The sequence below is a fragment of the Ambystoma mexicanum genome, chromosome 7q, assembly GCF_040938575.1.
Source record: "Ambystoma mexicanum isolate Mex_15411 chromosome 7q, UKY_AmexF1_1, whole genome shotgun sequence".
Classification (NCBI taxonomy): domain Eukaryota; kingdom Metazoa; phylum Chordata; class Amphibia; order Caudata; family Ambystomatidae; genus Ambystoma; species Ambystoma mexicanum.
The window spans coordinates 773,712,381-773,724,561 of record NC_090941.1 but is presented as its reverse complement, the minus strand read 5'-3'; the positions used below and the strand labels follow the sequence as shown (position 1 = coordinate 773,724,561).

Below are 12,181 nucleotides of genomic sequence, written 5' to 3'. Positions count from 1 at the left end.
GGAACTTGCCACATAAAAACATTTGGATTGGACAAACTACATCTATTTTCTATTGTTTGATTAATAACGCGTTTAATATCTGAGTAAGCGCGGATCCGGGATTCAAAAGTCTCCTGGTCTTTTCCCATTGCCCCTATGCTATCCACTGTTCACAATCCAGGTAGCCGTTTATAACCCAACCTCTGAGACATACTCAGGGGTGACTGGCCCACTGGGAACTCGAGAGATTTCCCGGTAGTCCTCTGCACCCTGGGCCTCTTTTGTGTGGTATTTTTAAATTTTACCATAGGAAAAGGGTTGAGCATGCTGAAAATATGTAATATGGGGAACTTTAAAATTATTTCCAGGGCCTCTTTTGGCTCCCATCCCAGTGCACCCCTGGCTATGGCCTGCCATCAATTGTCACACGCCCTTCCATGGACTCCATTTTGTGGAGGAAAGCAACGTCTTCAAGCACAGGCCACTGAGGCATGGGTCAGGGCTCGCAGAGCAAAGTGAATGGGAAACATTGAATTCAATTAACATGCAAGTAAATGAAATGGGAGGATGATAATGAAATTGCAGTGATGTTATATATTCAATGGTTCGCGCCAAGGGTGACAGAATCATGTTCAGCCTGGGGTTGCTGGTGTCTAGGGTCATCTCACAAAACTCATAGGGTTTGTAAGCAACCGTTACTACTGAGCCCGGAGGTGTACAATAGAAAACCACTTCATGGATTTTCCGCAGGAAAATGCAGCTGTCATGCTTACCTTCCACAGATCTTGCAAGGACTGTGCTTCAGCTTCTACATTTCCCTAAGGTGCTAAATGAGTGCCAAGGCCCCGCGACATAAGAACATTTGCCCCCCTCAATCTTTAAAATGATATTGACTTCTTTTTGGAGGCTGCAGCTAATGTTTCAGACTTGTAAATAGGGTGGGCATGGTAAAGAAAGCCATGCAGCCGGAACAGGGGACCGGCAGTGTACAGAAGCCCATTCCCTAGATCGTAAGTTTCTAAAAGGCCACTTAATTGTAAGGCAAAAGAGCTCAACTTGAGGCTCTGCCATATAATCCAAGGGTGCCCTAACCAAGAAAACTGTACAAAATTCACCCAAATTAGCCTCCTCTCCCCCTTAAACTCAATGACTTTCCTCCATGACTTCTCACCCCCTACCGCCCTCCCCAAAGTCCCCTTTAACGTCTTGCTGACCAATAGGATCTCCTGTGGGGCAGAAAAGCTTCCTGTTCAGAAACTATGAAACTATGAGCCAATTCAAAAAATGGCCTCCTGGACATACCCTGCCTACTTGCAGTTTTTTTTTTATGCAGCATGCGTACTGTGTGCTTTTGTTCCTCGAGATTCCGACACGTACATTGCTGGGACTCGTGCTCCATGCCTGTGAATCAAGAAAGAGGTGAGCAGTGTGACCGAACTAGCCCGTAGGTAAGCAGAGCCTGGGGTGTGTAAAACAAGGCCCCCGCTGCCTGGGGGTGAGGCTAAACATGTGGGCTGCGAAACCACGGGAGGGAGCAGATTAAAGTGTGCGACTCACTGCCACTGTGAGGGGAGGGGTCGCAGCTTCCACCCTACCCGTACTGCCCACCTATACCATTGGGATGCTTCCACTAAAGCAGCAGGAGACTGTCCCCTGGGGGCACAGCCACACTTGTTGATATGCTGCAGACAGACTGAGGCACTCCGCCCGCACCCTGTATACAGCGTGTGTGATTATGCCTTTGCATTCCTTCATTTGTACAGACCTTTATGTGGACGCAAAACCCTCATTTTAATTGTCTATTTAAACAACGGGGTACAACGTTCATTTATTGTCTTTAATCACTCCTTTCCTTTTGCTAATGAAGCTGACATGGGGTCTATTCTACAAAGCCAATACACTGCAGCACAAATAGCTGATTGCATTGCTTCTGAAATGCATAGGAAGCTTTGTTCAATTATTCTGGAATGGGCTCCAAAAATGTCAATTTTTATTGATGAATCCACAACTGTTTCATCTCATTCTGTTTTAATTGTTTATATTCGTTCTTCAATTGGTGGTAAAGAGCCTGTCACCTTTTTCCTTGATTTGCTAGAATTGGCTGGAGATGCACAGTCTATTGAAGCCTCACTTTTAAATTGTTTGTCCAAACATGGATTTTGCCATGAGTTCCTTGCAGAAAATTTGATAGGGGTATGCAGTGATGTCTGACACTGTTCATAATGTCCTTGGTCTGAAACATCTGACATCATTTTTTGAAAAACTGTATGCAGTCTACAAACAATCACCCAAAAATCAACGTGAACTTTCAGAATGTGCAAAGGATTTGGAAGCTCAAATTCTTAGGATTGGCAACATCTTTTCTATCAGGTGGATTGCTTCGAGCCAGAGGGCTATTCGAGCAGTATGGGAGTCATACCTGGCACTTCATAATCATTTCCTGAGGGCAAGTGCAGGCTCTTCACGTGACAGCAAGCATCATGCTACATTCATTGGGCTCAATAAAATCATAACATCTGAGGATTTCCTCCTTAATTTAGCTGGTATTGCAGATGCAGTAAGTGAAGTTGGGGTTCTTTCTGAAGCTTTGCAGAGGGATGATGTGACTCTTCTGAGAGCCTATCAGCTCATCAACCGAACTGTGCGGGCCATTGAAAGATACAAGAATGTGCCTGGTAAACATCTGAAAGAAGTAACTGATTCCATTGCAAATGGTCCTTTAAAGGGGTGACAATCAGGAGGAGTCAAGAGGACAGGTGAGAATAAATCTTCCTCAATTTTACCAGAATTTGGCAGACAGTTTACATTCACGATTATATGCCATGACTGCAAGTAATAGGTCAACCAATAGTCCTTGGGCTGATGAATTTGAGGCACTTGTTGCCCAGATAGATGTTCGGAATTCTCAGAAGTGGCCCAGCAACATTGACAGTCCGTGGCTTGAGGGCAAACATAAACTGGAAATCACTGAATTACACATCTATTGGTGAAGGTTTCTGGGACTACATTGACAATGGTGGCGATGAAGTTCCCAAACAGCTGCAACCCATCATGATGGCATTAAAGACTCTGCCAGTGACATCTAGTGACTGTGAAAGGGGTTTCAGTACAATGAACTTGATCCTGTCACCTTTAAGGAATACTCTTAGCATTAGCCGCCTCTCCTCCTTAATGTTTATAAACCCCATGGGCCCTCCTCTGCCACTTTGGAAACCTCTGCCATATGGGTACAGGGGGCTGTCTTCACATCGCAATGCAGATGATAACCAGTCACGCAAAGTAGATCATGCAACCCACTATAACAAAAGGTATGCAGATGTGTGGGAGTTTCTTTGATGCCAGCATTTGTTAACATGCACAAATCCTGATGAGGAGAAATGAGTGCATTTGAAGACTGTTAAATGTTGGTTTTGTGTACCTTAAGATTAAAAAGATTTGGTGAAGCCCCCCCAAAAAAAAGAAAACACAAGTTTAGTCTCTGTGTGGCTTCGTTTTATATAACAGTGCAGAGCATGGGAGGATTTGACTCAATCACAGACCTTGACACTGTTCTAGCAAACCCGTCAGACCATCAGTTTCAACCTGATGTGCCTTTGGAGGAGGGGGAAAAATCATTTGCAAATCAGGCCTGGTCTAGACACAAAAGGAACCTTCGAGCCCACACTTCTAGGTTGTGTACCGTCTGCATAGAACCACAAGCAACCCAATAGCCTTATGGGGCATCATCAGTGAGATTAAGCATGGGACCCACATCTGAGCATACCTGTTTGACAAAGTGTGACTATTGACTCACTCAAAGGGTTCCATGTGATAATGTCCCCTGGGACAAAGTCGCCAGGTAGGTAACTTTTTTCCCTGCACCCCTAGATGCCTTCTCCCACATATTCCAGGACGAGTTAAAAGTTCTATTCTAACTCCAGTCGTAGAATATTTGCACAAAGTGCTTGATTTCCATGGGATTGCACATTTGGGAAATGTCACCCCTTGGTGACCTTTTGTCAGGCGACATTATCATTGGATACCACTCGAGGTTGATGGCTAGAAGGTTCTGAATCAATCATAAGCACCAGTGTTGTTCTGGGCAATCGTAGAAATGATCGTTTTCAGCCTAGCACGTCATTGCAGAAGAGGAAAAGCAAATCAATAGTATCCTACACAACCGCCCAGAGCTTCAGGGATTCACTCAAACACAGCTGTTCCTCCTGCATGAAAGCAGCCAAGCATTTCACATTTCTTAATTACTGCTCCCGCTGAACTTCTGTTTCTCCATGGCCCAATGCTGGCAACATATTGGCCATTAAAAAACAAGACGGATTGTGGATCTGTGATAAGTCTTGAATTTATATTTTTGATACAGTGGACACAGACGTAGACAGCTTTGTATAAAATCAATACATTCTTACAGACAAACGTAGCCAGTAGAGTCAATGCTGCATTTTCGAAACATGATACGATTTTGGGTTTCGACTACAAAAGTATGTTAGAAAATGTATGTTTAAGCCGGGCGGCACACTACATTGAAAAGAAACATGGATATAGCATATATCTGAGGGGGGTTTCTACACTATCGAGCACCTTCTCGGGTCGATTCAAGTCTTTTAATAGCTCATTATTTGAGAAGGATGCGGTTGCCACAGGGGGCGCCATTCTCAGTGCTTACCAGGCGCAAGGTTAACTTCTGCTCCTCCTTCTGGTGAGCGAGCGCTCCTTGAGTCGGACACACATGCCACCCGCTGACTAGAAACTTCTCCACTGGTAGCAAATTTCTCCACTGAAGAGAAGGCGATACCACACGGAAAAGGGTTCAAAACCCTCCCTGTCAGCGCTTTCAGGTTGCAAATTCAGCACCGCACATGTGGGTCACAATAGTGATAAGGGTCACTACCTGTTACGCTGCGCTCTGAAACAGTTCACACTGGTATGCAGTGATACAGAAAATACCAAATATTCTTACTACAACCCACTAAGAAATCCGTGCAGCACCTCCCTTAATTCTGAAGTAGGTGACTATGTCAAGATATTTTCAACCAGTTTATCCAGCAGGGTGTGTCCAAAAGAGTCTGAAACTTTATTTTAAGTCTTCTCAAAAACAGAAGTGTTAAGGTGTGCTATCAAGGTGCTAGTAAGTCTGATCACACTGAATGCACCTATCCTGTGCTGACATCTGTCTCACGTGGGTTGACTGCAGCCAAGCATCCACCATTTATGCAGCATAATGTGAATGCAACAGTGTGCCCTGGTACCTGACCCTTTTTACTTGAAGTCTGAGGTAACTTTATCACTCGGTAGAAGAACAGCACGGCCGTTCTATACACAAGATGCCCTCTTTGTCCAAGCGTATTGTTATGCCTTGTCACAGTAGGTGCGAGGAAACTCCATACTTGCCAACCCTACAGATTTAGGCAGTAGGCTACTGCTTTTTAACCAGTCCTACCGCCTACAGATTTGGATGACAGGTCCTACTGCTTTTTACAGTGGCAGGTGATTTATGTGACTCTAAGGCAGACTCCAGGACAAAGCATGCAACATATACATTTTCTGTGTAGTGGGCTAGTAGGTGATTACTTTGATTAGGCTCAGACCAATCCACTACCCTTAGGTGAACCACCAGTGAAGGCAAGTGGCAGAGCATAACACCATCACACAGTATCAGCCTATCAGACTGAGGGGGGTATCAGTCTGCATGTCATTCAGTGTTCAGCTTGCACTGCAGGAATACAAATGTATTGCCCAGGCTGCTGCTACAGAGCAGTGGCAAACTTTGCCTACCAGCTCTCTGTGATTACCTTCTGTGTAATTAAATTTGGTGTTAACTTGCCATTCAGAATTATACATTTTTAACATTTGAACATCTTTCCATGTTGTGCTGTTTGATGGGGTGTGTATTTTAGAATGCTTCAATGGTGCCAACAATGTATGTATTGCATTTTCCTGTGATGTCATTGTTATGCAAATTATTATTTTTGAAACTTGAAAATCCTACATCTTTTTGGTCACAGAATGTTGGCAAGTATGTTGGCCATTTTGAGAAGGTGGCTGAGCCCTAGCTGATCACGCATTGTACGTAACAGTCCACGGGAGAAGAACAGGGGAGGGAGCAAGCAGAACAGGGCATAACCCATTCCCCATCAATTACTTTTTACTTTCCAAAAGACTCTGCACATCTCATAACCAGTCGCAGCACCATTATTGCAACAGGGAAGACTAATTTACTGAAGAATCACAATTCCCTCCAATGGGATCCCATCTCTGCCACTTGCTATTGTCTCTGCAGAAAAATTTGTGTTGCTACAGTATGTAAATGAAATATTTTCACTTGTTTTTGGTCCAACACGCATATTTGTCCCACCTTTTCTTATTTTAATTTTTTTTTTAACATGTAATCTCCAAATTCTACACCATTCATGACTGTGTAATGCTATCTATGGTGCCACAGGGCTGAATTTGTAATCGTTTTAATTCGCTTGGTGTTTATTGATCTTGGCCCAATGGGCAAGGGAGCTGTGTGCTATAATCATGATTACTTGCTCCTGAGGGAACGAGGACACCAAAGATAATTAGAACAACATGGCTCCGCTGATCCATCCTCGAGCCTCCAAACAAAAGGCGCTATTGACCGTGCAAGGGTCTCTGGGGGTGCTGGCAGGTTTGCTTCTATCACTGACTTATGATACCGGCTGCAGCACTTAATGCAGGAGATAAAATATGAGGGGACATGAGACACTAATCCAGTGTGTTTTTGTGAAACATAAAAGGGTTTGGCTTTGGATTGCAGCTTTGTAGATTCTTTTCATGTGGCTTTTGTCTTCAGATCTGCTTTTACAAAGGTGCTTTATTTGGCTTTGGTGGTAATCTAGTGCCTCAGCGCAGTGTGAGTTAATTCCCACCATGCGCAGAGAATTATTGGTCTTGCCATAGCGTAGGCTGCTGTACGTACATTTCTGCACTGTGGCGATAGATTGAGAGACCACCCTTAACCTGGGGAGTTTCTTCCCCCCCACCCCAATCAAGGAGACCCACAACAATTTGCTTGCGTTTTGTTTTAGCACTGGCCCCATTGACGTCTCATATAGAGCCACATAAATCTCCCCCTCCCACCTGTGCCAAAAGTGAGCCAAGAACCAGGCGGGGTATAGAAAGAATATATATATTTATTCAAGTTATAAGCACAATGAATAATAATTTGACTTCCTTACACACGCTACCTTCACTGTGGCAGAAAACAAAGCTTCAATTACAAAACACACTTTTTGGATATTACTTTTAAACGCACTTCTTCTGCATTTACTTTTGTCTCACAAACATGGAACACAGGCTAAATAACCAGTTCAACCCTCTTGTCCCATGAACCCATTTTGTCACATTTAAAAATACTTAGTAACATGTCTAGAGCATAAACATCAGCACTTCTTTATAAGGGAATACCTTTAAATTACCTACACATTTTGATTGTCAAAGCAATCTTACAGCAACGTTTGTTAGATTAATTTCTCTGCCCGCTTGATATTGCTTGCAGTTATGGAAACATAGGTCTGAACAAATGCATGAGGCAAATAGCCCCAGTTTCCCTTTCACCCAAAATCAGTGGAAAATCCTTCTGCTATTAGGGTCACTTACTCTCAGAAGAGAGTGTATATTTTTCGCTGAAAATTACACTAGTTTCACTTTGCAAAACAGATCTCCCCAGCACGAAAACCCAAAACCTGTGCAGCAGTGATATGCAACACCCCTCTGTTTAAAGGCCAGATGTAGGGAGTGGGGAAAGGTTAGGTGATTCATTTGGGTCCAAGGGCACCCCTTTTGTTTCATACAATGTTTAAGGAGTGGTGACAATTGGGATTTTTGATGTCGGTTGTGTATACCTTTTATTTAAAAGCAAGTTTTGGGAAGGGGTTTCAGTTGGGAATTTCATTTTAGGGATAAGTATCTTTCTTTGTTTGAAAGGCAGGGGTTGGGAAGGATCTTAGTTATCAATTCTGTTTTTGTGACAAGTATATCTTTTGTTTAAAAACAAATTTTGGGAAGGGATATCAATTGGCCCTTTTGTTTTAGGGGAGGACACCCCTTTCCGTTAGAGAAGTCAGTGTTTAACAGGAAAAGTCAAGGCACCCCAATTACTTTAAATTATTATATTGTATTTACCCGCTAGGAAGAAGGTTGGATGTTTTGAACACCCCCAGAACCCCTCCTGCAGCAATCTATTAGAGAATTAATTAAATTAATCTTCAGTCAAATGTGCCAAAGGTCTATACAATTTGGCCCCCACCCACTATTAAGGGAAGAATATTAAGGCAAGCAGATCTCCCTGCATTCAATTTCATTTTTTTTGGCAAGTTTAACAACTCATTAGCTCAACCAACTGAACCAAATTTCAGTTTTCTACAATTTGTGGGGCAGCTAGAAACACCTTTTCACTTATAACTTGAGTCCCAGAAATCGCAACATAATCGCCTTGAGATTACCATTAAAATTACACCAGCCACAAATCTGTAACTATTATGATCTCAAAGTTATTGGATAAAAAGACATTTACAATGAAAGTCAGTGACCCTATATTTATGGATATAAACAACAGTTTCATGTTTGGTTTGTGGCCTCATTCCCTAACATCATGTGGTTGATGCATGTGTTTTAGGAGGGAAAATACTTTTTTAAAGCACCCCAGGTTCCTGCATTGGCAATCCGCTGTGCTAAAGGCTTTCATTTCCCGCTCCAGGGTCTGGAATGGGGGTTAACAACCCAGATCCCTTTTATCAGCCCTTGCTTCACTAAGGCCGATAACTCAGGCTGCCGGGCCATTATCTCCCGTTCCAGCCCCTAGAATGGGGGATGAACGCCACATTATTACTTTGAGGACAAGTTCTTCTCTCCACTATCAACGCAATTTATAAAAGGTCCCATGGAGGATTAACCGGTGAATTCTGGGATGGTTTTTGTCTTTTTGGAAGCATGGAAGGTCTAATTTAAATAAAGAATTTAGGAGGAATGTTGAACACCGTATTTGCATTCACTGAACGAAGATGGAAGGAGGCACATTTTCTACTAGTTTTAGCAACATCTTGTACATGACGAGAGTCGAAAAAACATTAAATTACTTTTTTAATAACCCTTTTGCAACTTTGTGTGCAAGAAACCTCCTGTATGATGCAATCAATGATCTAAATGTTACCATGGCAAAGAAGGGTACTACAGGTTCACAGGTTTTCATTGAAAAGTCTTCAAACCAAGTTGTCATGTCTTCACTTCGAGTAATGTTTATGCAAGAGTCTATTTATCACATGTATGCATAATTACTACTGACATTCTCTTTTCTTTGTTTACATTTTTTTCCAGCGATCGAAAATAGCAGTGTATGAAAAGATGTGGTCATACATGAATACAGCTGAGCCATCAGTGTTCACTAAAACCACTGCGGAAGGTGTAGCCCGGGTCCGCAAGTCCAAGGGGAAGTTTGCCTTCCTGTTGGAGTCGACAATGAACGAGTACATCGAGCAGAGGAAGCCGTGCGACACCATGAAAGTTGGAGGAAACCTCGACTCCAAAGGCTACGGGGTCGCAACACCTAAGCACTCGTCATTAAGGTGGGTGGAATAGTATAACAATATAAAATGTGTTGTTATAGTATTCCACCTTCCCTGATGTCCCTTATAGAAGTCTTTTATGTTGTGTTTGAACATGGTATGTTCCTTTTTACTTTTCTTCCATTTCATTCTCGCAAGCATTGAGCAGGTAACATGTGAGAAAAGAGAGTCAGTGCTAGTTAAGTGTCTGTGTAAGGCCATATAAACAACAATCTAGTGGAACATTTGCAGATTAAACTTTAAAAACAGTCTAATTTAAACATTGTCTAGGGTTACAGCTTCCTGAGTTACAGTTTACATTTACAAGATGGTCCCCAGCTCCCTGCCCTGCAATCCCTGTCTCCCTGTAAAACCATGCAATTCAGTCATATCACACCGGCTGGCACCTCTCTCCACTTTCTTTTCAATTTGCAAAATAATCCAGTTAAAGCCCGTCTGCATCGCCTACCAAGAATTCCACCAACAAGCCCCCCTTTCTTAATCTACAAATGTAAACTCTATGTTCTTGTGAGAACACTATCCAGGCCTGGTTTTCCTACTCCTCACTTCCTGTCATCCCATTGCACAGCAAGGCAAGGTTCTGTTAGCCTTGACTTCTCTGAGCTGCCCATTTCTGGAACTCTAGCCCTCTACCCATCAGGACAATTCCTGGCCACCTGGTGTACTGTCTCTTATCACTTAGCTTTGTCCACGCCCATCTCCTATTATGTTCTTCCACCATTTTCTTTCAGCACAACAAAATCCTCTTGCGGTTGTACGGCACGCTCTACAAATCCTTTGACAAACATAAATATATAGAGCTAAAGCTCCGAGCTATGTTTTTTTAATGAATCACGGTTGTTGGTTTTGGCATAAGGGTGTATGAAACAATCTTAGCTCTCCACCAGACTCACTCCTCCCTCTGTGCCTCTTAAAGGGCCCTGACAACTCACATACTCAAGGCTTTCATGACCACAGTCCCTCTCCTTAATCCCTCAGCAAGCCTGGCAGTCTCATCTGGCTCTTGTCACACCACTTTCCCTTTAAGCCGACTTTTGTTTATTCAAGAGCACTCCATAGCCCCCCAGGCCAAGCCCTTGTTAATATATATATATATATATATATATATATATATATATATATATATATATATATATATATATATATATATATTTCAAATCATATTCATGAATTAACAAAATTGAACAGCCAAATGAAATCTGCCAGAAAATGCAGATGTTTGCCTGTCATGCAACATTTTGCAAGCAAACAGCTCCTCCTTAAATGGCAGGTCCTCATCAGCTAACGCAGCGAGGAATGATGGGCAAAGGCTATTTTGCTAGGGCCTCTGAGGGGAATTTTGAAATACATTAAGTATTTGGAGTGCTGGCCTGCAGAGATGAAAGATACACTCTGCCTTTCCTCACGGTGAAATGATGGGGAAAGGCATCCAGCATTCAGGCTCTCTTCTTTTCTTTTTTATGTTGTCAAATTTAGGGAGTCTGGAGTACATTTTCGATTTTTGATTCCTAAAAATATATTTAATTGCATGTACATGAAGTGTACCAGGAGTACGCATTCATTAACTATGCTCTCTGGAGTTAAGGTAGTTTTTGACAAATGCGAATTGCTCATGTATGTGACTCCCTGAAAAATGAGCAAAATGTTTGACTTTTCCACAAAGTGGGGGAGGGGGTTGGGTGGGATAGTTCCACCCAAATGTCTTACTTTGCCCTATACTGCCACCATCCTCTTCATTTCCCTGTATTTTATTTAACCCCTATTATTATTGAGGAGAAAGTGAAAAAAGGGGAAAAGGGGTAAACTAGGGAGGGGGGGAGGAAGAGAGAGCAAGGGGTAGGGCAAAGGGCAATATATTGCATATGTATGCATACTCTCATTATTTTCTGTTTCAAATGTATGAGTACAAGCCAGTAAATAATATAGCAATTAAGGCATTCCACTGCCTGCTTGAGAAATTGCATGCATATATTGTGCTTGTCAATATTTGCACTGGAGTAAATCAGAAGATGGCCCAGGCATCTCAGATTTGCTCCTTCTACCTCATACTTGATTTCCAAAGTTTAAAACTAGAGCTCATCTGAGGCTTTATGGAGCATCTCTGAGATGCCCATGGGCAAATCTTGGTGAATTGCATTTGCCAATGCCTAGTTGAGAGCGGGAATCATAGGAAGAGCCAGCAAATTAACTGCATTCATACAAACGTGTTTCAAACGGTTGTTTTGCGCACTAGAGAACACCTGCTAAGGTACAATAATATCAAAGAATGCTGGGCCACATCATAGAAAGAAAATGAAAAGAATGCTCTCTGCATTGGAGGATTTTTTTACTTTCTCGGGTTGAGAGGTATCACACAAAATAGTTCCTCTTTGCTTTCCGAAATTGCACAACACTCTGCTTTTCCCCTGCTTAGTGTTTTCATGTTGGCCTGATGCTCACTGGGAGCAGCCATCAGAATCAGTACAGTGTGGAGAGGGGGCTTTGTGCCTTCTGATTTCTCTTTCCAGGGTTTGGTGTAACTCCTGGGTTTCGCTCCCCAAACACTGACGGATTTTACAGCGCCCATACAGGGTAATACCAGCGATTTCCTGGTCGCATTACATGCAATGCACCCACAGCCT

At 42.7% G+C, this 12,181-nt stretch overlaps 1 protein-coding gene across 4 annotated transcripts in view; it reads left to right on the top strand.

The window, feature by feature from the left end:
• GRIA4 (glutamate ionotropic receptor AMPA type subunit 4) overlaps window positions 1-12,181 on the top strand; it is a 1,206,498-nt gene that overhangs the window by 1,130,072 nt on the left and 64,245 nt on the right. For all 4 annotated transcript variants that reach the window (XM_069640740.1, XM_069640738.1, XM_069640737.1 and 1 more), the window contains exon 13: window positions 9,313-9,560. In XM_069640740.1, coding sequence (XP_069496841.1) covers window positions 9,313-9,560 — 248 coding nt within the window. The remainder of the gene's footprint in view (window positions 1-9,312; window positions 9,561-12,181) is intronic.